Here is a 24,681-nt window from a genome sequence, read left to right on the forward strand (position 1 = left end):
CTGCTTCTCTTCTTCTCCTCATATTCAGGAGGTTTTACCATCAGCGCACGTATGGCGCCATCTAGCGCCAGCCATCCTGTACTCGGCATGTTATGCTCTGGTTCAAGAATGCAAATATAATTCAGTAACCATAAATAACTAGTATACATACTAGTTAAAACTATGCTACCTCTATCGATAATCGCCCACAATATATGTCTACAATACCAATATATATTGTGGGCGATTATCGATAGAGGTAGCATAGTTTAATATAAACATATATACATATATATACATATATACTTATATACACATATAGACATATATATTATATATATTAGTATTGAAGACATATATTAGTATTGTAGACATATATATTAAAATTGTAGACTGCGCAGTGAATCCATTCAAAAGTTGGCGACTGCTGCCACCTGCTGTTTGGAACCATCAAGTACAACGATGATTTTCATTTTCTATTTCAATGTGGTGCACCGCACCCCCAGGTCTAATAGACATTTATAGATTAAAATCTTAAGGTTGTTGAATAATTAGACGGCGGAAACAGAATATTGGAGAGCATAAATATTGACTTTTGAAAATCGTCTCTGTTCAGTGCTAGGACTACTTACATAGTGGAAATCGTTGAGAGTTTCTAAGTTTGAATTAAGTTTGAAAGAACTTAGAAAGAAGCAAATCAATCTTATTACTTCTTGTAAAATATCTAACTGTGATTTAAATTAGCTACATATAACCCAAAGTTAACAGTATACTTTACCATTTTATTCAATTCAAATATGAATACAGTGTTGGCATGAATTATACTCCCCTCCCATTGAATTACAAATGTTCATTTATTAGAAATGCGTTGTTGGTTATATGTAGCTACAGTTCGAGACAAGTGCCTCTGTTGTTGGTTCTCATCAGCGGTCAGTTTGAGGTGGCTGACCGCTCCAAACCAGTCATAGATTTAAATTTTAAAACACTTAAATCAGCACAACACGCACTGCCATGCGACTCCTGTATTAGTGTTGAGGTGGTGTTGAAAATGACCCATCGTCGAAATATCGTCTGGACGACATCAGTGGTGCTGTGATGAGAAACTGAGCAGGAGTACATGGTGTAGAGGGTGACTGATTTTGACTTGAGGGCCACAATGGGTTCTAAAATTTGACAGAGGGGCCGTAGCATTTGGACACGCACTTTAATTTATAATTTTTATACATTTCATTTGAAGGTGAAACGTTAATGAAATTAACATTTACTGGAAAAAGATAAATTGAACACTTTCAACATTCTAATTACCTAACGAAATACTCGAGCTCAATAATTTCTAATTGTTTTAAACCCCGCAAAATCATGGACGGATTGTCCTGAGAGATAGACTACATTAAATATCCTGCCTGCAGCAGATACTAGAAAGGGCTCTTTAAATTGGATTCAAAAGCCTAACGGGCCGTAGTTTGCCCATGTCTGGGTTAGACTGTATAATCGTATGCCTATAAATGCAACTGTAAGATATACGTTTTTAATAAAGAGATGTGTGTAGAGGTGTTCATATCCTGGGTATTGAGTGTATAAATAAATGTTGCCTGTTATTTCAGTTCACAATACCTACTGAATTATGTTAGAGGTGTTTTCTGAAGTGGATGGTGAGTGTATATTTATGTCCTGTCATTCCTAAAGCATATTTACTTCGAGTCATTACACATCACTTACCTGTTGAATCATTTTTCTGCTAAATGGTTAAAATGTGGCAAACAACATTTGCTTCTATTCAGCAAAATCATTGGGTTCTTGAAGCAATCATTTTTCTCTTGCTCACACATTTGGAGCAAATGGTATGGTGAGCTTCCTTTAGCATCGGGACTTCAAGGCTTCAGTGGAAATGGTCCCAGCGTGCTGAAAGATTCATGGTATCAAGGTGTTAAGAGTGATACTTACTTAATCAGCTCACCATGAGCTTTGAGCTGATGCTTTTAGGAAATGAATCGGTGAATGATTCGAAAAGCCTCGATTCAATTCACCACGATTGGCTTACAGAGGTGGGCATTCCAGGCTCAGATGGTAAAAGTCCTCACCAGGATTTTGTTCAGGCTTCCTGGATTGTGTTGATTCTACTAATTTTACCTACCACTAATTAGAAAATCCAGCAAGCTTGAATAAAATCCTGGGAAGGACTTTTACTTTCTGAACCTGGAATGCCCACCTCCAAATCCGCAACTGTTTGACACGTGGAGTCAAGTCAATAACTTGGACAAATGCGTGAATTACATTTGCTTAAAAAGAACATTTTTATTCTGTTTACTTTTTAAAAGTAATAATTATAGTCAGGGAGTGTAAAAAAAAGAGTAGCTGAGAAAGAAATGTTCCAACACGACAGTGGCTGTCCAAAAGGAGAGAGCTTTGTGAAACTTTTCAACAGATACATGCGAAGCAATTGTCCCAGTATACCACCCAGTTTTTGATTCAGATGGCACTGCAACGTCACCTGCTCCAACCAAAAGTCTTTCGAAAGGTTTCCCCATATCACTTCTGCAAGCTTTTAATCGCTTAATTCAAAATAAAATCCAGGGAGTGCAACAATGCAAAAAGACACAAGTACTGATTTACAGGTAGCGAAAAATACATGTGAGCCTGTACATAAGTCATACGATACCAATTACGATGAAATGGATTCAATAATATAAATGGAATCTCTCGGACACGTACCGTTTGTAAGTTGGTCTAAGATTCGGACATTTCCAGCATAATATGGGGGTCGACCATCAGTGTGGCGGAACACCGCCATCATTCGTTTACATCACAGCTAAGATACATGCCACTTTGCTAACAACTCCAGTCTTTGCAGTAAAGTGTTTCAGAGCTATACATGCTACAGAGCACGGTCCAAATATACGATGTGGAATGTTCGACACTCGGCTGTCGGTTGGTCGTCATCTCGAATCATTCTGCGGTCCTGTGAGCTGGGCCGAAGTCCATTGGCTCCTGGTGAAACAGGATGTGCTCCGGTCCTGTATCCTGGGAATACCTTGGACGCAGAATTAAGCTGAAATTTTGACAAAGGTATGCAGTGTGGGAAGTGTAACTGGCAGAAGCTTTACTTCGCCGCCTCTAATTACTAACAGATGTGGCCTATCTGAACACTAACAATAAAATCCAGAAGGTAACCCAGATGAAGCGGAATCTTGGCCCGCGTACGTGAGAGTGGCACGTGGCTTTCGCCCGAGTCACCATCACGGTGTGGCTTCGTGTCCTCTCACCAAAACGACGGTTCCCATAACGTCTCGTTTCCAAACTCCGAACAGTTCCTATGTTGCTCACGGGCGATCGGGATTTGCTAATGCACCTCCAGGTGCTCTAATGCACCTCCAACCCCAGGTACTCTGCGTTCTCGGCCGCCGGCAGGTGACCGTTAAGTTTCGTCTTCATGCCCAGCGGGCAGAAGTCCTGCTGGTAGTCAGGATTGTCTATGCTGCTGCTCTGGGCGATGAAACCGTTCCCATTGGGCCGAGCATTGGACAGAAAGTTGGGCTGAGCGTCGGGCCAGGCGTGGTTGGTTAAACCAGGAGAGATGAGACTGGCCTGGCAGGTGTTGAGGTACTCGGGCAGGCTGGCCGGAGATAGGGAGACCCCCGCGGAGCTGTTGAAGCAGTTCAGGTAGTCCTCCTCCGTCTCGTCCAGGGTGGAGGGGGCGGCCCGCGGGGGCCCTGGCTGCTGGTACATGGGGTTGGACAAGTCGGACACCACGGTGCCATTCTGGTTCATGTATTCTAGGGGAGGGATGGACAGATGCTTAGAAAACCAGATCATCTAGAGCACTAAGCTTGCCAGTAGTGGTTATGAGATCAGAGATTATTTTACACAGGATCTGAAGGCGTCAGTAGGATTAAACCCAGTTTAAAATATTTGTGGTGTTAAAATCATAATTTTAACTGTCTGAGAACATGTTCAAAATGATCGATTGCTTAATCATGTTGTTAGAAGCTTCAGCCGAATGCTTTCGAGAAATGGCACCTTGCCCACATTGCATGATTCCCAGAGCTTTGATTCAATTAACCATGAAAGCAATAAAATGTCACTTTTAAAATTTTAATTTCCCCCCTTTTCTGCCATTTAATTATAATTAATTAACCACATTTATAAAGTTCCGTCCAGCATTCTCTTCATCCATTATGTTAACGACTAACAACTAAACGAACTGATCGCTCACAGAATGGTCCCATTCATGGATCAGAGGACCAGAGTCTTACCTGGAGAAGGCTGGAAGTCTCCGTCCAGAAACCGGTCCGTTGGGTCTGGGATGTAGCGTAAAACTAGGCTGTTCTCTCTCGCCGTGAAAGAATTCTGGGTTCAGAAAAAAAACAACAAACTTCTCAGTGTGAAGAAGAATGCCTCTAGAAAAAAGAAAAAAAAAAACTAAAAACGGAATTCCTGTGTTACCTGTTCTAGTTTGTGAAACTAATGAAACGTATTGCCTATTACCTAAGGTGAAGAAAAACGATTTGGAGCAGGGCCCAAATGGTGAGGTTCATGTGTTAAATCAGATAGCGTGTCTTCCTGAACGCATCCCCAAAGGCTGCCGCCGACAGCGTTTGATGGATAATAAAGTGCCTCAGTCAAACCAGGTCTGGGGACTCTAACTAGGGTGATTATACACAACGCACAAGACAAAATTGCCCCGTTGGGCAAGTGCAGAACAGCTTCTGGGCCAACTGCCACGAGTCACTCACCCCGGTTCTGGGCTGGCAGGATCCGATGCTGCTGTTGAGACTCTGGGGGAAAGAACACAGACACAGGTCTTTGTCCAGACCTTCTTCCAACACATCCAACAGAAATTCCGTCTGCTTAAACAGTATAAAACTTCTCTATCTGAAATGCACTGAAATGCGCACAAAATCGGGTTATTGTGCCGCGTTTGATTTAAAAGACAACCCTAACCCTAACCCTAACCCAAGGCAGGACAACACAGAGTTCCTTTTTCAAAACATCCTTGTAAAATCACTAAAAAAAGGGTAAAAGAAAGAAACAAGCTAACTAGACTACCATCTGTGACTAGAGATCCAGCCCATAAATGGTTATAGACCGCCAACTGCGTTATATAAACCTCCTTTACAACCAGGGTCCCCTCCCCCCCAACCCCGGCCAAATATTTTAGTACAAGAAGCATTGCCTGCGAAGGCAATCTCACTTGAACTTGAAAGACTCTGGGGGGGGTTTAACTTGGGCTCTGGCGACCGGCCAGGGCAGGATGAGGCGTTTGGGCAGGCGAGAGGGTCCGGGCTCTCAGGGGCCGCAGCCTTCTCCCATTAATCAGCGGGCACCTGGGAGGTGGCGGGGGCGCTCGGGCCGCGGGGACCGGCGTGCGGAACAAAGCGGGCGGCCGGCAGCGGGCCAGCGAGCACGATGCCAATTAACAGGGCCGCCCCTGCAGCGGAGGCGCAAACTCGTTTCGCATGCTTGTCCTCAACGGCCCGTTTGTGCCCCTGAGTTGCGATTGCAGTGCGGTTTTTTTTATGGCTGTGTTTGTGTGTGCGGTTCTCACCACAGAGTGCAGCAGGTGTGTGCGGGAGGTGCTGGGACTGCTGAAGAAACCGTGGCTGGGCACCAGGTACTCGTCGGCGTCTACGGCCTCGTCCAGGTCCAGACTGCCCGTCAGGCTGCGGTAGAACTTGGAGTCGGACGGGCTGGGCAGGTGCATCCGGTCGTCACCCTGCGCGGGAGCGGAACAGGAGATCCGTTCAGAACCGGGTCTGCTCCGGTTTACCCGAGGTAAACGCTGTACTTACACGAGGAACTAAACCAGTTTGAGAGTTCTAACCACCGAATCGTCATTTTACACGGATCATATGAGGAAAACTAAAATGATGGTGTTGTATAATCGTTAAAATACGCGCGGGGCTCCTTCTCGTCTCACCTGAATGACTAGATAGCGTGTCGGATCTCGTGCCATCTTGGAAAACTCTGCAACGAGCTCTCTGAAGCGAGGCCTGCTGTCTGCGTCTATCATCCAGCCTGAGGTGATCACAGTCAATATTACGACAAACGGTGAGGATGAAGAAACCATACGCGCGGCGGGTGATAATCCAGCACGGTTTAAATGTGTCTGCACACGTACATTTGACCATGATCATGTAGACATCGATGGTGCAGATTGGGGGTTGAGGAAGTCTCTCTCCTTTCTCCAGAACTCCGGCGATTTCACTGGCAGGTATCCCATCGTAAGGCTTTGTGCCGAACGTCGTCAGCTCCCAAACGGTCACACCTACAGGAGCAGACGTTAATGGAGTAACTCAGTCCAAACGGACATTCTGCTCATGGTGACAGGAACCAATGAGTTGCCAGATGAGCGTGATGCTAACTGACTGCATGTTTACAGGCAGCTACTCACTAGCATCTGTGTATTGCCATGTTAGCATGATTCACTAGTCATGTTTAGCTTGAGTCTTTACATTTAGTGTTCTCTGAAATCTACCACGTACTACTGCACTTCTTGAAAACACAAACTGGCAGCATACTTCCTTATTATGCCGCACAGAGATGCAATTACCATAACTCCAAACATCACTTTGATGTGTGTACTTCCTGTGAAGGATGGATTCGAGAGCCATCCATTTTATTGGCACCTAAAAACAGAAGAAACTTGTGTTACCACAGCGACCCTTTTCATGAATATATTGTAAAAGAACTGCAGAATGGCAGAACTTAAGGACTACAACACCCAGAGTCCTATACACAGCGTTCAACAGCGGTTAGAGACCAACCTTCCCACCCTCTGCGTGGTACTCTTTCTCATCAGCACTGAGAAGTTTGGCCAGGCCAAAGTCGGTGATCTTCACGTGCTGAGGGGTCTTCACCAGCACGTTACGTGCAGCCAAATCCCTGTGCACTAGGTGGCGCTCTTCTAAATAGTTCATACCCTGATGGAGACAGTAAAACACAAGGCAGGTTCCTCAGAATGTAAAGAGGGACAGATGGTGAACAGGAACAGTTGCTTTTGTTATTGAAATGTATTATTTGTTCAAATTACATTCGTTTGAAAATGCGTTGCACGTTATCACAAACTTGGATGATTAATTGAAATTATGATTAATGGTAAGTTGTTTTGCCCAGCGCACTGCATACTCGAAAGTTACATTTCCAAATATTTGAAAACATAATGGTGCGTGACACGCGCCTCATTTCTGCCGGAGTCTTCCGATCATCTCATTTAAGATGCGCAAAGCGCGGGGGAAATATAATTCATTCTGAAGACCGTCCGGGAAATATGACAAACACGGGCAATTCATTTAGTTTTTTTTTTTTTTTTTTTTTTGGCTGCCTTCTCTTGAATCTTAATTAGAATGTATCACAGCGCATCATTTGGAAGATAACACTCAGCACAAGAAAGTGCAGGACAGCAGGACCAGGCCCGGAGCTGATGATGCGTCTCCCTGCCGTGATAACCACTTTTCTTTTATAGCTCTTCGTGGACCGAAGCAACGTTTGCTCTGTTTACACTCCGTGAGCAAGAAGCCAGTACAGTAGCCGGGGGATTTCTGTGAACGTCTGCAACTCGTTGGACCGATCTTTTCTGGGAATCGTTCCTTATTAATCCACAAGGGAGTTATTAAATCATTCATATTTTAAAGATATACAATTCGTCATTTAACCGGCAACCCTTCACCCACTTCCATTAAATACGCGCGTGATGATGAATTTGGGCAGGCCCACACGCTCAGGTCTTAATTGGATCTTAAAATCCACCTAAATGGTTGGCTGGTTGGCTGATTGGCCAAGATGGAAGCCCCGTCTTACCTTGGCGATCTGAACACACCAGTTGAGGAGGTGCTGAGAGCCGATGTTGTCCTTGTTTTCCTTGACGTAGTCGAGCAGGCAGCCGAAAGGCATGAGCTGGGTTACCAGCTGCACGGTGGAGGTCAGACATATCCCCAGCAGACGACACACATGGGGGTGATCCACGCTGGCCATCACGTAAGCTTCCTGAAGGAATAAATACAGTAGCGATGTTCGAATGATTACAAGCTGGCACGGTGTTTGCTTGCTGATAATAATGCCCGCAGCGACCAGGGCCCTGTTCAGGTGTGGTCTCGTTATTATGGGGGGAAAAACCGGTTGTTAACAGAACAATTGTGCAACCCAGTAATTTGCACCAAAGGAGGGAACCTGGAAAAATGTGAGAACCTTTTTATGACCTTGAAACAAATGTCTGCTATCATGAAGCTTGCATTCCGAGTTGGTTATTATAACCCAAGATGCATCGCGTCCTGACTGGGAGATGAGGCAGTGTTTCTCAGCCCAGACCGGGACGCCTACTGGATGGTTCATTGTGGGTCTCTACCTTCCAGTATATCTGTATTTAGAGCTTTTAATACTTTGCTTCCAGCCTCTTGAGAGCCGGGATTGAGCACGACTGAGATCCCTGTGGTGGTTTGTTAGGCCTGGATTGAGAAACATTGGGTTCACACCCACTTGAGGTGCTGTCAAACTTCAAACAGAATACGAATCGACTGAGAAGCCTTGGTTCATTACCACAAAGACGACCAAAATTAATATCGGTTGAAAAGTAATATAATATTAACCTAAAACACCAGGCACGTGCTTGCACAGCTGATGAAGGACCTCTGAAACATCCTGTTTGTACCTCACTGTCATTTTTATATCTCCATCTCTCTTTTTCTCTCAGCACACCTTCAGCTCTCATCAGCGATGGCGGTGGAGATTGAGCTAAACTAAGATCCCGTGGGACCTCCGGATTCAAACCGGACGTGGCAGTGATGGACAAACAGCAGAGGAGGGTGTCGGCGGTAGACGTAGCGATCCCAAATGATAGCACCCCCAGAATCTACGACCACAAAAAGGTGGAGGAATAGCGAGGGCAGCAGTTTCTGTGGTAATCGTAGAACTAGAAGCCATGTCCCCCAATCTGGGAGAATGTCCCAGGCCTCTAGTAGTGGACACGAACTTGAAGAATAAAGAGACTGTGTCTGGAGGAGGGTGGGTGGGGGATTGATATGTATTCTGTTAGGCCAAATGGGAGTAGATTTCAGATGTTTCTTCATGGAGCACATCCATAAAATATTTACAAGACTATTCCCCTTGAAGTGTTTGTTTATTTCTAGTCAAAAGCATCCATGTTTACATAACTCGAGTTATCTTCAGAGTAACCCTCACTTTGAAGCTATAACTAAAAACAGATTTTCTCAATCAAAGGAGAGTTTCTTCCGCTTCTTAATGTTGAGTAAGGACCTTTTCTCTCCAAGTGTGAGAGCACTCTTCTAAAGGAGCAGACATTCACATTCCAGCGTGTCCTACCACATGGAGCGCTGCTTTTATATGCAAACGTTTGTGTTGTTTTCCAATAATCCTTGCAACAACTTCACATAGGAAATAACACCTTTTACTTAAGTAGGATACTATATGTAATACAAGCACTTTTTAGTCCTTAAAGCGATCTGCTTAAAAAAAAAAAACTTTCTTTTTTACTTGGTAAGAGACTTTATGCACTTTTCCTATTTGTTTAGTTAAAACTCCTGAAATGAACACGGAGATGGCCATGTGTTTAAAATGGCACTGTAGAAAGGGAAGCCTCAGAATAAACGATGTACGAAACGCCAAAGGCTGCAGTCTGCAGTATCGAACATTCTCAGTACTGCAGAGCGTAACGTCTCCTCCAGCAACGCCACACCTGATTGGTTAGTTTATGGCCACCAGCTGATGAGGGCGTGGTCACGCAGGAGAAAAGTCAAGTCCGCACTGCTGGCCGGAAGCTGAACTGGTGGCAAATGAAACAGGCCAGTGAACACTGCTCTGTCCAGACGATAAGCAGTGACGTGGTTAATGATTCACAAAGCAGTACATTCTGTACACAGATGGCAAATATCAAGATAAGTCTGACATGTTTTCAGTGTACCAGTGGCATAACTTCCCACTAACATAGCTGATGCTACATACACTATTTGTCTGGGTCTCATGAATTGCTAATCAAGGCCAAATTTTGACAGGACATTTTTAGCACAGACAGCAGGAAATCACTAGAGACAAAGAACAATGATTATGATCCGATCCATATTGTAGTGATTACGATTTCAAATATTTTTCAACTCACATCCAAGATCTCTTTGTTAGCTTTTGGGGATGTGGCCTCTCGCAAAACTTTTATGGCGACGGGGATCTTCACGTCTTCCCCTTCTGGGACCCATAAGCCCTGCATGAAAAGATTCACATCATCACCAGATTTCCTCACAGCACCCAGTGGGTGGACCATGAAATTCACTTCCACCATCTGAAACGAAGATGGCTGTCCTAGAAGTAAAAAAAGATCTCAAACCGAAATAAAATGTTCACTGTTCAGTGTCTCACAAAGGAATAATAAATGTGTTTAATAACAAATGCTCAAATACATATTCAAATACATTCAAATACATTCAGTTGAGTTGTTGTTCTAGGACTGGTTACTTAGATAAACAGGCTAGTCACCTTGTACACGGTGCCAAAAGCCCCGGACCCGAGCACTTTGATCTTCTTGAACTCGGTTTCTTTGAGGATGCGCAGAAGAGCTTGATTGGGTTCTTCTCCGCTGGGGGTGAGCGGCTCCACTAACTGCAGAGACACACACTTCCTGTCAGGAAAGCACCTCTAAAGCCCCAGCGAGGGGCACATCCCTCCTACAACTGCCCCTTCCTCCCCCCGGCACCGTTACGGCTCTTTTTTTATCTGTGTCAGCAGTCGTCAGCGCGACTACGGGGCTAACAGGTTTTTTTCGAAGGCCCTCCGGGGTTCCACGTTGGCCGGACAGCGTACCTGTCTCTCCTGGAGAAGTCTCCGCATGGTTCTCTTCCTCTTGATGCTCCGCCTCCTGATCACCACGGTCACGGCCAGGCTGAGGATGACGAAGGCGAGGAGACCGCCTACCACACTGGCGGCGATCATGGAAATGGCCGAGGGTCTGAGAGACGAGAGGGGAGAGTGCGTGGGAAGGAACTCGCGGAAACGGAACCACAGCAAGCGGAGAGACGGCGGTGAGCATGAACGCCACTCCCTTGATTCATTTTCAGTATAATTTGTAGAATACAGAGGAAAAAGTGTACAATTGTATTCTTGTACTCAGATGGGGGTAGACTGCATGGCTCCATGACTTATTTCTAAAACCCACCTTGTATCTTTGCAGTGTTCCAGATCTGGCCCAACGCACCTACAAATGTATTTTAAGAAGTTATTGCAAAACCAGACACAAATCATTCAAAGTGTGTAGGAGTGATGGCGTATAATCCGAGCCCGGCTGTTCCGAATTTGTCCAGGAGGGCGGCGCTCTCACCCCAGGGTGCAGTTGTGGTGGCATAGCTGGCACACTCCAGCGCTGTCTGGATACTTCCACACGGACGTGTCGTTCTCCCCGGGCATGCCCTGCGGGCAGCGGGCCACACAGTGGGGGCCGTCTCGGACGCTGGCGCACTCCACGCACCCGTCGGGGCCCTGGATCGAGAGGTGCCAACCGTTTACTCGTACTGTTTTCAGGCCTGCCAACCCGTTCCGTTACCCACAAGGCTCGGGGACAGTGCCATTTTATGCTAAACACCTTAGTGGTTTTCCCAAAAAGCAGAGAAAGAAAATACTGCGTACTAGTCTACATTGTATGGTGTTGATTGCACAGTTGGATAGATACACGGTCGTTTTTGTTTATCCTAACAACATGGGCATACTGATACTGGCTAGCCTGAGACTAATGGCTTTGGCCGAATCCCAAATGGCTCCCTGTTTGACATATTGTGCACTGCATAGTGTACTTAAAGCTTATTAAACTTCCATGCCCAATCTAGGGCACTACATAAAGTGGACAGATTTGAAGGTGATGAAGGGATGGTTTGATGCACTCACAGGTCCTGTGCAGGTTTGGGTCCCATTAAGAGGCTTGCACTCCGGGTTGCACTCCACGCATGTATTGTTGACCTCAAATTCTCGGGGCTGTCTATGGGGGGAAAGCAACTTTTTCACCACAGAACACACCTCTTAATAAGGCGCGTGTGATTAAGAATCCCCTCTATGTGGGCGTGTGGGGCGGTCCTGGTCCCGGTCTCGCTCACCCCTCCAGGAGGTTGCAGGAAGCTACACAGCTTCTTCTCCGGCTACGGTGCTTGCAGTGGAAGCACATGGTCGGGCCGGGACCCCAGCAGCCGTCGGACGTGCACATGTCATCACAGGTGCGGTTCTGTTGGGCTGCATGGATAGAAGAGAGAGAAGGAGAAAGAGAGAGAGAGAGGGGGGGACAGTAAGGGAGAGAGAGATGGAGATAGGGAGGGAGGAAGGGAGGGAGACAGAGCGAGGGAGACAGAGAGATGGAGGGAGACAGTGAGGGAGAGAGAGAGAGAAGGAGGAAGAGAGATGGAGGGAGAGAGAGGGATGGAGGGAGAGAGAAGGAGGAAGAGAGAGACAGGGAGGGAGAGAGAGAGAGAGGGAGGGAAGGAGAGAGAGAGGGAGAGAGAGAGAGAGAGAGAGGGAGGGAGGGAAGGAGACAGGGAGAGAGAGAGAGAGGGAGGGAGGGAGGGAGGGAGGGAGGGAGAGAGAGAGGCAGGGAGGGAAGGAGAGAGAGAGAGAGGGAGGGAGGGAAGGAGAGAGAGGGAGGGAGGGAGGGAGGGAAGGAGAGAGCGCGAGAGAGGGAGGGAGGGAGGGAAGGAGAGAGCGCGAGAGAGGGAGGGAGGGAGGGAGAGAGAGAGGGAGGGAGGGGAAGAGAGAGAGAGGGAGGGAGGGCCTTCAGAATGCTTCCCGACATGTGTGGCACTAGAGTTGTGTGGTGTGGTGCGGTGCTACATTACCACAGGTCTCTGCCTCGGCGTTCTTCATGGACCTTATGACCTGCTTGTCCGATTTAAAGAGGAGCTTCCAGTGCTCGGCACTGGTGTAGCAGAGGTTTGGGTTGTTCATGAGGAACACGTCCCCGTCGCTGATCTCACGCAGAGAGCGCAGGGCCAGGTAGTTGATGGAGATCTGGTTCACCCCGAGGCTGACCGTGCCGCTGGCAGACGAGGGAGAGGAGGAGAGAGGAGGGAGGAAGAATGAGGAAGAGTCGCCCCCCAAGGTTTTTTCATATTAAAGTTAACTTAAGAAAAAAAATCTTGCTGGACGGACACTCACTGGTACTTTGTCCTTCCGCGGATCACTTCCAGGTTTTCGAACGGGCTGAGAGAGGACATATTTTGCGGCCAGTACTGAATCACCAGAGCCCCTGTGAATTCAGAAGTGCAAAGGGTGTGTCACGTGTGCGGACAGAATGTTTTTAACGCGATGTTGTTCTTGTATACATGTATCTCTTAATGGACAGAGACATCTAAAAAATATATATCTAAGTTGGCTGGAAATAATAAGGCATGATTTACTCATAAACCACGGAATAGCCGTGTTAATTACAGCCCTGCGCCTTCACACAGTTCAGCACATTTCCTGCTGATTCACCTCATTATGGGATTAGGAAGGATCTGATGGCACTAATCACTTGGGGAAGCACCAAAGTGCACAGTGTGTGCTGTGGACCTGCAGGACTGGACTACACACCACCCTCCCCCCAGTTACAGTACAGAGATGCACAACGCTGGACTAACCCGTGATTTCTTTGACTGTCTCGAAGACGCTGAGTTTGCTAGGAGCCATCTTTGGTGTTTTCGTGTATCCATCCCTATAATAAAAAAGTGCAATAATAAATCAATCAGCAGACATCTGTTTGGTTATTTTCAGACCTTAACTCATTTCTGTCAAAATGAGTTAAACGATTAAGACTTTACTGATGACTGACAATTGGAATTTCACGTTCAGATGATTTAGCAAAAAAATAAATGTGTTTTTGATATTACTGTAAGCAAACACAGTGGAATCCCTACAAAGTGTTTAATCTCGCACTGTTGTTTTTAATATGAACGGTAACTCCGCACCCAGTGGCGGACTTAGCAATTTGGGGGCTCAAGGCGAATTTAGCTAGGGGGCCCATCAACATTAATATGCGAGAAATAAGTCAACTAATCAGGGGGCCCCTACAGTGGGCTGCAGTGGGAGGGGCCCAAGGCAGTTGCCTAGCCACGCCTCTATGCAAAGACCGCCTCTGTCCGCACCCTTCGAACGTTGTTTTCAGGATCAATACATCTCCGTTGATCGTTGTGCAGTTCTCAAACGAATCAATGTTGCTGGCATTGATTGACAGAATGCCCGACATATTCCCCACACCGAGCCCTGAGCACACTAGAAAAAAGACAAAACGTGAATTATAGATTAATTTCACTCGCATAAGCTACGGAGATCTGCTCTTTGACGCTTTTAACGTAATACGACGACAAAATGCGTTTATGCCAAAAACGTTACCTTTCGGACATAGCCCGTTACACTCCGTGCACTTCCTCGCACCGTCCTTGTCCACCTCGTAGGTTCCGGGACTGCAGGATCTGACGCACGCTCCGTGGTCCGACACCACGTAGTTGTCTGGAACACGGCCGCAGAACAGTACCAGTCAGCCACGAGGCACGAACCACACAGTTACCAGCCATGTGAGAAACGGTGACTCATTGACGTGAGCGGCAGTCCGCCCTTGGGAGAAGGTGTTACTGAGAAACCAGGAGAGGTGTGAAAAGCGATGCGCCCTCACGACTCGGGATTCAATGATTGCCTCTGGTTTGGTTGGGGATGTTCACATTTTAACTAGGGTGTTATATCGTAGAGGCGTGTGCAGCGTCAGGCCACGGCTTCAGACGACGAACACGTTGCGACGCTAAACTGCGACGGCTCAGCTTTTACGGATCGTCTGTTGTCATTCAGCAGAACGTGTCGACTGTGTGTATCTTGGGGAGCTCGTGCCATCATTGGTAAGGAGACCCAAAAAGACACGACGTGCCAAGTCTGACGGCTGCGGATGGAAGTCGGCACAAGAGCTGACGCGGAACTTACGCGGGCAGTTCTTCACGCACGTAGCCCCGAAGTTGTACTTCCCGTCCAGGCTGGGGACCAACTGGTGGGAGTTTGCGTCGTAGCGCATGAGAGATGGACATGTGTCTTTGCATGTTCCTTCATCTTGAAAGTCCCTGCAGGCCTGCACAGACACACACACACACACACACACACAAAGTTCTGATAACATTGCATTTTTCCAGTGCACCAAAGGTTCTCCCCCCACATCTGTGCTTAGAGCCTGACACAGTGACTCCGTAGGGTTTTCATTTTTACTCTCTCTGCTCACTGATGAAGAATACTCTACTGAGATCACGTGTGCACGCACGTGTGCTCACACAGCAGAATGCAAATCCACTGCGCACCATCAGCAGAGGAGCTACGAGCTTGCCTTTGCACGAGGATTACCAGGCCCCCACTGAATCATAGTGCCAGCTACGTCTGAACGATGACAAAGATGTGTGTGCGCGCTCAGATATACGAGGTCGCTGCGTTTTCATTCCACCACTGAAGATGCTTAGCGTGGTGCTATTTTGTCACGTTGTACCACAGAACGCAGAGGTGACAGGAGGCACAGCGATCAGATGCTTCCTGCGGTCACCTCTGACACGCAGAGGTCATAGTTCACCAGCAGCCGGCACAGACACTACAGATATAAACACTGCGTGACATAAATGACATAAATCCCACATCCGCAAGATGGGAACCTGATATGCCAAAATATACCATATTTATTATGTGATTATACTGCTGCATGTTGCGAATGTGTTACGACATCTTGCAATATATTAAATACAAACCCTTGGACCCTTGGTGTGTCATAATTAAACAATAAACAATAAAAAATTGGCTTTTTTAAAGCAAAGTCATTTATAAAAGATTGTTGGATCATGGGATTTCCATCATTCATTATAAGACCCATGGAGTTAATAGCATACAGTAATTATACTACCCAGCAGGTCATGCGTGTGGGATGTGTGTACTGCAGAATTCTAATGTGTGAGTATTTCAAAGGGCCAATGCTGCGTGCATGCTTAAGACAGGACGTACAGGACGGCCCTGAAACTCCAGAGGGGGGGGGGGTGTGGTTTTACATATCCTCACCAGGCAGTCTGTGGGCCGGGGTCCCGTGCAGCCGGCGGCACAGTGTTCGTTGCAGCAGTCGCTGGGTTTGGGGCCCTTGCAGCGTCCCGAGCACTGCTCCGCACAGGTCAGCTTCGTGTCTGCAAAAGGACGAGCACGTTTTGAAACGGACTCGCGGAGTTTCGGAGCAAACGTTTGGTTTCTGAATGCTTTTTTCCTTTTCTTCTCGCAAAAGTTTTTTCGCTGGACTTTTGAGCCATGGCACGTTGGAAGCGTTACGTTTAAGAAGCCCCCTCCTCCAAATGAACGTTACTCACACTTCTGGCAGTTCTCCGGACCAGGAGCCCAACAGGAGCCGTTGTAGCAGGCCCGATCACACTTCTGTGACATGCCTGCAAAGGGAGAAAGAGCCACAGCTCGCTGGTGTCACAGCATTGACAAACGGCTTCAGGAAACAGATGATTTTAGGATGAAACGTTGCGTGATATGAGCTAGCGATACAGTCTAGGTATAGCGGTAATCTAGGCAGACGGGGCTACTCACAATATTTGTTGGTGTTGGGCTCTTGCTTGATTATTACAGGCTTGTTTTTCGTGTTCACGATGTCAGCCCACTGGATGGTGTCCACATTACACAAATAACGGTTGTTGGCAAACTTCACTCCTCCTCTGAGGATTTCTTTAGAAGAAGAAATTCACACGTAGATTTAGGGTCCTCGGATTCACGTCGTACGGGATGACCAGAACAGTTACTGTTACATTCAGGAAAACGTTTAGGAAAAAGAGTTCTGCCTAAAGTCTGAGGTCACAGGTCAAAGGGCATACAACGCGGGGAGCCAAAGTACAGGCCTACCGTTGAGGCTGGTGAGAGGCAGGTGCCTGGTGCCTTTGCCAACGGTCATGTTGTAGTTGGACAGCACGGCCAGAGCGAAGGCGTTGTCATACAGCGTGTGGCCACGGATGATGCGCAGGTTGACCAGTGGGATACGAGGTGCTTTGTTGAGACCTATCAGGACGTAACCTCCGACCTCTTCTATGGTCTAGAAGTGGGCAAAGGAAAACGTGTCTGTACCAGTTGGATCACCCGATAGATAAATAAATAAAAAGCGTGAGATCTGAAGTTCAAATCTGATGCATTTTATGTTAATAAACTGCTTAAGCATTGAACTGAAACAAGTTTCCAATTTAACTGATTAACTCGTTTCTAAACTCAAAAAGAATGCACACACAATAATTTCCAAAGGGAACAACTGACAAAATCTTCATTTTATCATTTTATTTTATTACTAGGGGTGGGACGCGATCAAAAAAATTAATCGAATTAATCGGAAGCTTTGTAATTAATTAATCGAAATTAATCGCATTTTAATCGCATTTCAGTATTTAACATGAGAAATATTCATTTAAGTTTGAATGATGAATGAATCAATGAACATAATCATAAACTTCAACATCTTGTTTATTTTTCCACCAGTCTACTACGAAGACCAATATATGTGTAGTGTGCAGAAAACAGTTCAGAACATTGGAAATTCTGACCAAAAATGTTGTTTAATTTAGGGAGTTTTGCTCAGGATATTGGAAGAATTGAAGTAAATCAGAAGATGTTTTTAATACCATTTTAGATGGTAGACTTTCTTTAATTTCCCAGGCCTCTGCCACAGGCATCTCCATAGTGCCTAGAAGTGGTCTTCTGCATGCTCAAAGCAAATGACTGGATCTTCATCATCTATAGATTCATCATCTATAATATGAGCTGTCACACCAAGATCATTCTTGTTGCTAACAGAGGTCCAGTGATCCCCAGTCAGAGCCACATTTGTGGCAGTCTTCACAATAACCTGTTTTAATTCTTTCCTCATCATACAGCTGCTGGATTTTCTTCGACATTGTCTTTCTGGGGTGAGTTTCCCAAAACGTTCTTACGTACGAGGTTAAGAAGTACTTGGCGCTAAGAACGTTTTGGGAAACTCACCCCTGGACGGTAGTTCGTAACTTGCATCAGTTGACGCAATTCGCAGCGCTTCTTGTAAGCATTTATCTTCGACCACAGGGAGCGGACAACACAAATAATGTGACGCGTCATGTATAAACGCGTGCGGAGTCGCGCGCCATTCGCAAAAGTTTAATCCAGTCTTAATGGTCCAATGAAGGTAATTTAAAAACCAGGACGTTTCCTCACAGGATGTGAATTACGGACGTTTGGTCACCCTATCGTACTAGGAATACATTTAGCAGCTAAGTTACCATTACTGACCTGCGCGTTAAGCTGGGCGTACACTGTGCGATTTTTGGCCAATTTTCAGCCGATTTTTCACTCGTTTCGGCTCAATCGCGTGTCGTGCATACCTATAGTTTACACAGGTAAACGAGGAACGATTCACACCTCACGACCAACTCCCGATCAGAAATCGCAGCGACGCAAGAACATCAAACATGTTTGAAATTCAAATCGCTCCTCGTGAGAGTATCGCACTGTTGAAGCAGCTTCATGAGCCGACTCTCCCTGCGATTTAGTCGTACAGTTTGAGCTGGAGCTGAGTACACGATTTAAAATATCGTAGTGTACCCCCAGCTTTAGCCCCAACATGTTTTGCGTTGGTGTGGTAACGAAGGGTGGAAGTGCTCCTGTGATAAGCGAACTCCTTCCTACATAAAGTGCAAATAACACTATTTTTGTTTGTACTTCCATCTGGAAGTTTCTTATATTTAAATTTCCCATCCACCAGCGTAGCCTCTTCAGTCATCTCCATCATGATCTTATTGTGCGTCCATATAATCTGTATGCCCGGAACTCGCGCACTGAGAAACATTCCACGGTGCAAAAGTGTCTCGTCCGTTAAATGCGTTAAAATGCGTTAATTTTTTTAGTGCGTTAATTTTCCTGTAATTAATTAATCGAAATTAACGCGTTAAAGTCCCACCACTATTTATTACATTTTTTTTTTTAGGAGGGGGGGGTCTCTTGTGTCTTGCCAAGTGTGTACCTCGAGAAAGGACAGGTCGTGCTTGCTGGTGGTGTACGCGATCTCTAGATTCTCCAGAATCACAGTGCAGTTGCTGTACATCTTCACCATTTTTTGGTAGTGTTCGTCCACATTGTTCAGCAGATTCAGCCTGATGTTCCCCCCCTGACATACTGAGGGGAGAGAGAGAGAGAGAGAGAGAGAGAGAGAGAGAGAGAGAGAGAGAGATGATGAGATATAAGTAACCGGTCCGTCCTCTCATCATCCTGTCCACACAGTCCACACAAGACATTGTCACCGCTGATGTAATATTATATGGTAGGATATTAAAACATTTTAGCCAGTGATGGTGGCTCCTTCCGGGCCATAACAGGAATATGTCAACCACATGGTCCAATAAATAACGCTTGCTCCAAGATTCTGAGAGTCTGGTGAACTCTCTCGCGCTCACTCTCTTGTTCTCTCTCTCTATCTTCTTTCTTCTCTATATATATCCCCCAGACTCCCTCCATTTCTCTCTTTCTCTGTCTCTCTCTCTCTCTTTGTCTTGTTTTTTGATTAGAACCAGAGAAGCTCCTCCCTCAAATCATCTGGCTGATCTTGAACTGTGCATGTGGACATATAATCATAAATCCTCTGGAATGGGGATGAAGTGGGAGAAACGACAGCAGAAAACCAAGAAAAGGCAGCATAGAAACAGAAAAAAACAAGGATTTCGAGGTGGCAAAATAGCTGCCTTATATAACACATGCCTGTGGTCTAATGCAGCCAATTCTAATTAAAACAGAACTAAAAAGGCAATACTGCAAAAAACAAGGGCTGTGTTCGAAATAGCCTACTACATACTACTGGCATACTGATCGAGCCCCAAATCAGTATGCCGTATGCAGTATGTGACCAAAATGAAATTTTCCAGTACGTGAAACATACCCGGATGACCTACTACTTCCGCAAAATATTCCAGTACGCGAACAGAGCTATCTTCGTGGTGTACTGCATCCCATCATGCAACGCTACGATCACGTGACCCTGTAGTATGCTTTGCTTTTGTCGCATACTGGAAACTATACTGCATACTACTACGAGGACCAGTATGCAGTATCCAGTATATACTGAGTCCAGTATGCAGTATCCAGTATGTAGTAGTCTATTTCGAACAGAGCCAAAGAGTTGTTGATAATGGCTGCACTGTTAATGATAAGCCGCAGTTAGAGAGCACTGGCCTGTGAATCAGTAGTTCTGTGATTCAGTAGTTCTGAAAATCGGCAGACAAATGAACAGACAGAAACTGAAATTTTGAGCTCCAACTACATTGCCTTCCCATGTTTATGTTATAACAAATTACATCCATTCCAAAAATACCCCCCCCCCCCCCACCCCAACAATGATACAACCCGAGGACAGCCTTGGGAGAGTCTCTCAAGAGGGCCGTCTAGGGAAGACAAGAACAGTTGTGTCAGATCATTATTTTAACATTATATAAAAGACATCAACTAAGAGCGTTGAATATAACTGGAACTCAAATGAATGGTATGCTTCACATCTTTCTAAATAGAAAAATAATTGCAATCAATTACAAAGACAAAGCAATTTGTGGAAATCCGTATTGAAATGGTAGCAGAGGTAAGTGAAGGTGAAGTCAGATATAGGGCACACCCAACGTGACAAACAAAACAAAAAAACAATGATGAAAGCCTTTCTGCCTCTGCCAGTGGGTGAAAATGAAACCTCCCCGTAATGGCCTCCCACTGCGCTAACCTGTCAGTTTCTGGCTCTAGTGAAGCAGAACCCCCCCCATGTTTCACACTGGGTCTGTTAGTCTTTGATGAAGACCTTGATGAAGGTAGGAGGCATTTGAAGCAGCACTGTGTGTGGATGCAGAGGTGTGTGTCTAAAGACCTGACATGAAAACGACGTGTGAGTGGCAGAATCAACGCTATCTTTGGGTGCTATCGCTCTCAGAGAGGTAGCTGGGAGCTTTATCAATTTTAGACTAAGACTTAAGAGTAAATCCTAGTAAGGTTTCTCGACAGGTCTACGTGCGTTCGTCTGCTAACACACGGAAAGGTCGCTATATCTGAACATTCGGCAGCCTTTCTGTTGAGTAGCAAGCGTTCATTTGCACTTTTAATGGCTACTGTCAAGACAAACATGTTGAAAAGGGGGAGATTTCTGCTGCAGGGAGTTTTCTGGTGAAGTCTGTTAGGCTGCATTCCTTGACAAGTTTGTTCTTGACCACACAATAAGAAGGAGCTTATTACAGAGTCAGTGAGCTATGCTTCATTGGAGCTCATAAGCTATAATAGTGAGAGGTTGACAACAAGATGATTTGAGCACTGGGTTCAGAGAGAAGTGATTATTTAGGTATTCTTACCGAAACTAAAACCCAAGTGCTTTTTTCCCGTGAAGAATTGCTGTGTAAATAGGTTGTCTGGGTTTTTCTGTGGTTCATTTAAGATGAGGCAAGAGTGTGGTCTGTCTTAAACACACACACACACAAACTCATATGCACATGCACACACACTCAAACACACACACACACACACACACACACACACACACACACACACACACACGCTCACACACACACGTGCACATGTGCACTTGCACACACACACACACACACATACATGCGTGCATGCACACGTGCACTTGCACACACGCACATTAAACCAAATGAATGAAAAGAATGCAGGTGTAAACAAACACAAGGCCCCTCCCTAGCCTTCATCGCTGCCACCTCACACTCCTCTATGCATCGTCGCTCCTCCATGCAAAACTAAACCAAACAAATCAGATCTGGTACCTGTGGGTGGAGAAACAGTGGGCCAAACAGAAGGGTCACTGTTGCTTCTTTGTCATTCCCGTGTGACGTATCAATTTTACACCAGGTGTGTGTACAGACAGAAGAAAAGAAAGGCTTGCCAGTAAAAGAAAGTGTATACTTGTAGCACTTGATCATTAAGCATTCGTTTTCAGTTTTAACACAGTGGTTTTCACACTCAATGGAGTGTGAAATCTCCAAAGCTCTTCACACAGGATGTTTATTGAACCTTTTTACAAAAAACTTTTTACTGCGACAAGCACGTCAACCACCAAAACGCTTCATATTTCAGCCAAAGGTGACCCATGCTGCCATAACCGTAACATGTGTGTTCTGCCATGTGTTGACTGCTTCGTCACTCGGTGAACGGCGGACTTTGAAACGCTACTTGAAAACATTGCAAAATGCCCAAACGGCGTGTTTCCTTCTGCTCCCGTTTAGCCAGCTAAAGAAACCTCCCCTCTGTCAGATTACGTCTCATGACAGATATCATAGCTTTAGAAAGGTTTACAGTAAACTGCAAACGAATTCATGCAGGAAACCCAGAACAACAATACTTACTGTAAAGTGTAAAACCATGCACGACAAAGTAACCAATCACAGAAGCCGCAGTGTCCTGCAGGGGATTTACCTTTTTGTCATCTGTTGTCACAGTGCAATATACTGTAGTTCAGAAAAGAAACATATATATTCAATCAATAACAAATGCACGACTGCCGTGCCAAATCACTGTATACAGCAATTTGCACAAATCTGTCTGCCTGTCACTATCTGACACCCATTCTGTCAACAGCACAGAATTTCATGCATGTTTTCTTTGGCCATAGATTTCCATTAACATCAGACTGAATATGTAACAGAGCACAAACAAAACCCACCTGGAAAGTGTTGGAAATGATGGCCATGTTCCAAATGCACTGCAGTAATAGCAAATAATCACTACAACTGCATCTGAGTTTTCTCTGCGTACATGTGCATTTCAGTGCTAGTTCGACGGCTTGTGTACTGAGGGAACACGGCCATGAACACACAAACAAACAAGCCAAAAAACTGAATGAACTGAATTAACTTTTTGATAAAGTCAGTATAACCTGTCTAAATGCAACATAATCCATCCAGTGATAAGAATGTTATTGGGTTTTGAACATAGTATCTAAATGTCTGCAAAATCTGCAGTAGTTATAGATACTTGCTGGTATCAAAGCAATGCAAACGTATAGACAGTTCACATAGTCTGTTGATATGGTGAATTTGGTCAAGGTATTGTATGTTTGAGTGTGTATAGTATACATGCCTAGAAATGCATAGTATAAAATTAATACAAAGAATACAATACAAGGGAAGCATATCAAACGTGACAACCAACTAAAGAAATATCTGTTAAAACAGAAGAGTGTTTCCACACGCAAGCACATGTTAGTAAAATTGTACTTAAGCCTGCAAATACAACATCACTGATTAGCTTAACTGCGGATGGTTAGAGCTCAGAGACCTTCCCACACAGGTTGCCAGTGATTCTTCCGACCTATATTCCAGTTCCACAGTGGCAATTCATGCATTTAGCTGAGGGGCATGTAGCTGAGTTTCAAACAATCTGGCGAGAAGGCTCTCCTCTCCTCTGAGGTCAAAGGTAAGACGTCCCCTTGCGTAGTATGGTTTGTTACTTTCTCTTCTGAGCCGTTTTATAGCGCCGGCTCAAGAACTTCAGTCTCCTACGCACAATACGTCAAGAAAATAACCCTAAACAGGGGTTTATTGGTTGTTATCTGAGAGAGGAGATAAAGAGTTGTTCATTTCCTGTGTTGGTCTGAGACTGCATATATCGTTCTTAGAGCTGGGGTGACACACACACACACACACACACACACACACACACACACACACACACACACACACACACACACACACACTACGGGAGATCTTTATAACACTACATTCCCACTGGCATGGCGCAGCATTCCGTCAGCTGTGAGGAGAAAACGGAGCGGTACTTAACTCATTAAACTAAGCGGAGATGAGTCACGTAAATATTAAAGTGCCATGTTAACGAGACGTGTCCAATAATAACGTCTCATTTAACGAGTTGGCACACGAAGGTGAACCGAAGGAGCCACGAGCTTATTCCGCCTCGCCTGCCGCTCCAACAACGTGACACCGTATTGACTCGACTCGAACCGTAACGGTGTCGGTACGGCCACAGGTGCCGCGCATTGAGCGCGCATGTCGTAAAAAGGCCGAGCCCGTTGGCTCGCTTCCTTCACGCGATGTAGCAATCCGCCTGGACGCGCGCCAAGGCAGCTCAGGTAAGGAGTGGCGGATCGACAGGAGTCCCCACTGCACCGACTGCATAACACAGAACTCTGTTACCGTTTCACGCTCCGGGCTGTACAGTATTTAGAGTTAAATGCTACCACGAATTACAGAGAACTGGGTAAGACCAGTGAAATAGTGGGTAATTCTACCTGGCAAAAACCAGTTAGACCTTGTCATGAAATATCTGGGGTTTGTCTTTGAAAATAAACACCAAAAGCTGCTGTCTCTACTAATCTTTATATTTCTTTGTTTTGTAAGTATTAATAAAGCCACTTTCCATTGTTACAGGCTATATGCTGTAATTGGTCTGTATGTTGTCAATACTTATATCTTGAGACAACAGAGTCTCGCTGGCTATACTGTAAAAACAATCACAGTATACAAAGTATACAAAAGTACATTTATTAAATGTCCCACAACACACTGCATTTTACGTCTTACTACAGAGGTAGTCTCTGAGTTTAGACCTGGGAATGGACAACTCGCACACCACCACCTCAGGTCACCTGGTGCAAACTGCCTAATACTGTTGACATAACAGATATTCTGGAAATATCCATTACTGGTTAATTAACAGCACACTAATGTGAAG

The 24,681-nt window shown here is 45.4% G+C and overlaps 1 protein-coding gene across 1 annotated transcript in view; it reads right to left on the reverse strand.

Moving 5' to 3' along the window:
• Window positions 1-2,248: 2,248 nt before the first annotated feature.
• The window catches only part of egfra (epidermal growth factor receptor a (erythroblastic leukemia viral (v-erb-b) oncogene homolog, avian)), a 37,729-nt gene continuing 15,296 nt past the window's right edge, over window positions 2,249-24,681 (reverse strand). The window contains exons 2-28 of the mRNA XM_076982098.1: window positions 18,974-19,125; window positions 16,840-17,026; window positions 16,531-16,665; window positions 16,305-16,379; window positions 16,009-16,127; window positions 14,905-15,046; window positions 14,326-14,442; window positions 14,079-14,205; window positions 13,575-13,648; window positions 13,111-13,201; window positions 12,792-12,991; window positions 12,063-12,195; window positions 11,857-11,947; window positions 11,297-11,454; window positions 11,135-11,173; window positions 10,783-10,927; window positions 10,459-10,581; window positions 10,088-10,186; window positions 7,777-7,962; window positions 6,744-6,899; window positions 6,530-6,605; window positions 6,098-6,244; window positions 5,897-5,994; window positions 5,525-5,692; window positions 4,713-4,754; window positions 4,233-4,326; window positions 2,249-3,752 (exon numbers count right to left, since the gene is read on the reverse strand). Of these exons, the coding sequence (XP_076838213.1) occupies window positions 3,340-3,752; window positions 4,233-4,326; window positions 4,713-4,754; window positions 5,525-5,692; window positions 5,897-5,994; window positions 6,098-6,244; window positions 6,530-6,605; window positions 6,744-6,899; window positions 7,777-7,962; window positions 10,088-10,186; window positions 10,459-10,581; window positions 10,783-10,927; window positions 11,135-11,173; window positions 11,297-11,454; window positions 11,857-11,947; window positions 12,063-12,195; window positions 12,792-12,991; window positions 13,111-13,201; window positions 13,575-13,648; window positions 14,079-14,205; window positions 14,326-14,442; window positions 14,905-15,046; window positions 16,009-16,127; window positions 16,305-16,379; window positions 16,531-16,665; window positions 16,840-17,026; window positions 18,974-19,125 (3,587 nt within the window). The 3' untranslated portion in view covers window positions 2,249-3,339. The remainder of the gene's footprint in view (window positions 3,753-4,232; window positions 4,327-4,712; window positions 4,755-5,524; window positions 5,693-5,896; window positions 5,995-6,097; window positions 6,245-6,529; window positions 6,606-6,743; window positions 6,900-7,776; window positions 7,963-10,087; window positions 10,187-10,458; window positions 10,582-10,782; window positions 10,928-11,134; window positions 11,174-11,296; window positions 11,455-11,856; window positions 11,948-12,062; window positions 12,196-12,791; window positions 12,992-13,110; window positions 13,202-13,574; window positions 13,649-14,078; window positions 14,206-14,325; window positions 14,443-14,904; window positions 15,047-16,008; window positions 16,128-16,304; window positions 16,380-16,530; window positions 16,666-16,839; window positions 17,027-18,973; window positions 19,126-24,681) is intronic.

Source organism: Brachyhypopomus gauderio, chromosome 19 (genome assembly GCF_052324685.1).
Source record: "Brachyhypopomus gauderio isolate BG-103 chromosome 19, BGAUD_0.2, whole genome shotgun sequence".
Taxonomy (NCBI): Eukaryota; Metazoa; Chordata; class Actinopteri; order Gymnotiformes; family Hypopomidae; genus Brachyhypopomus; species Brachyhypopomus gauderio.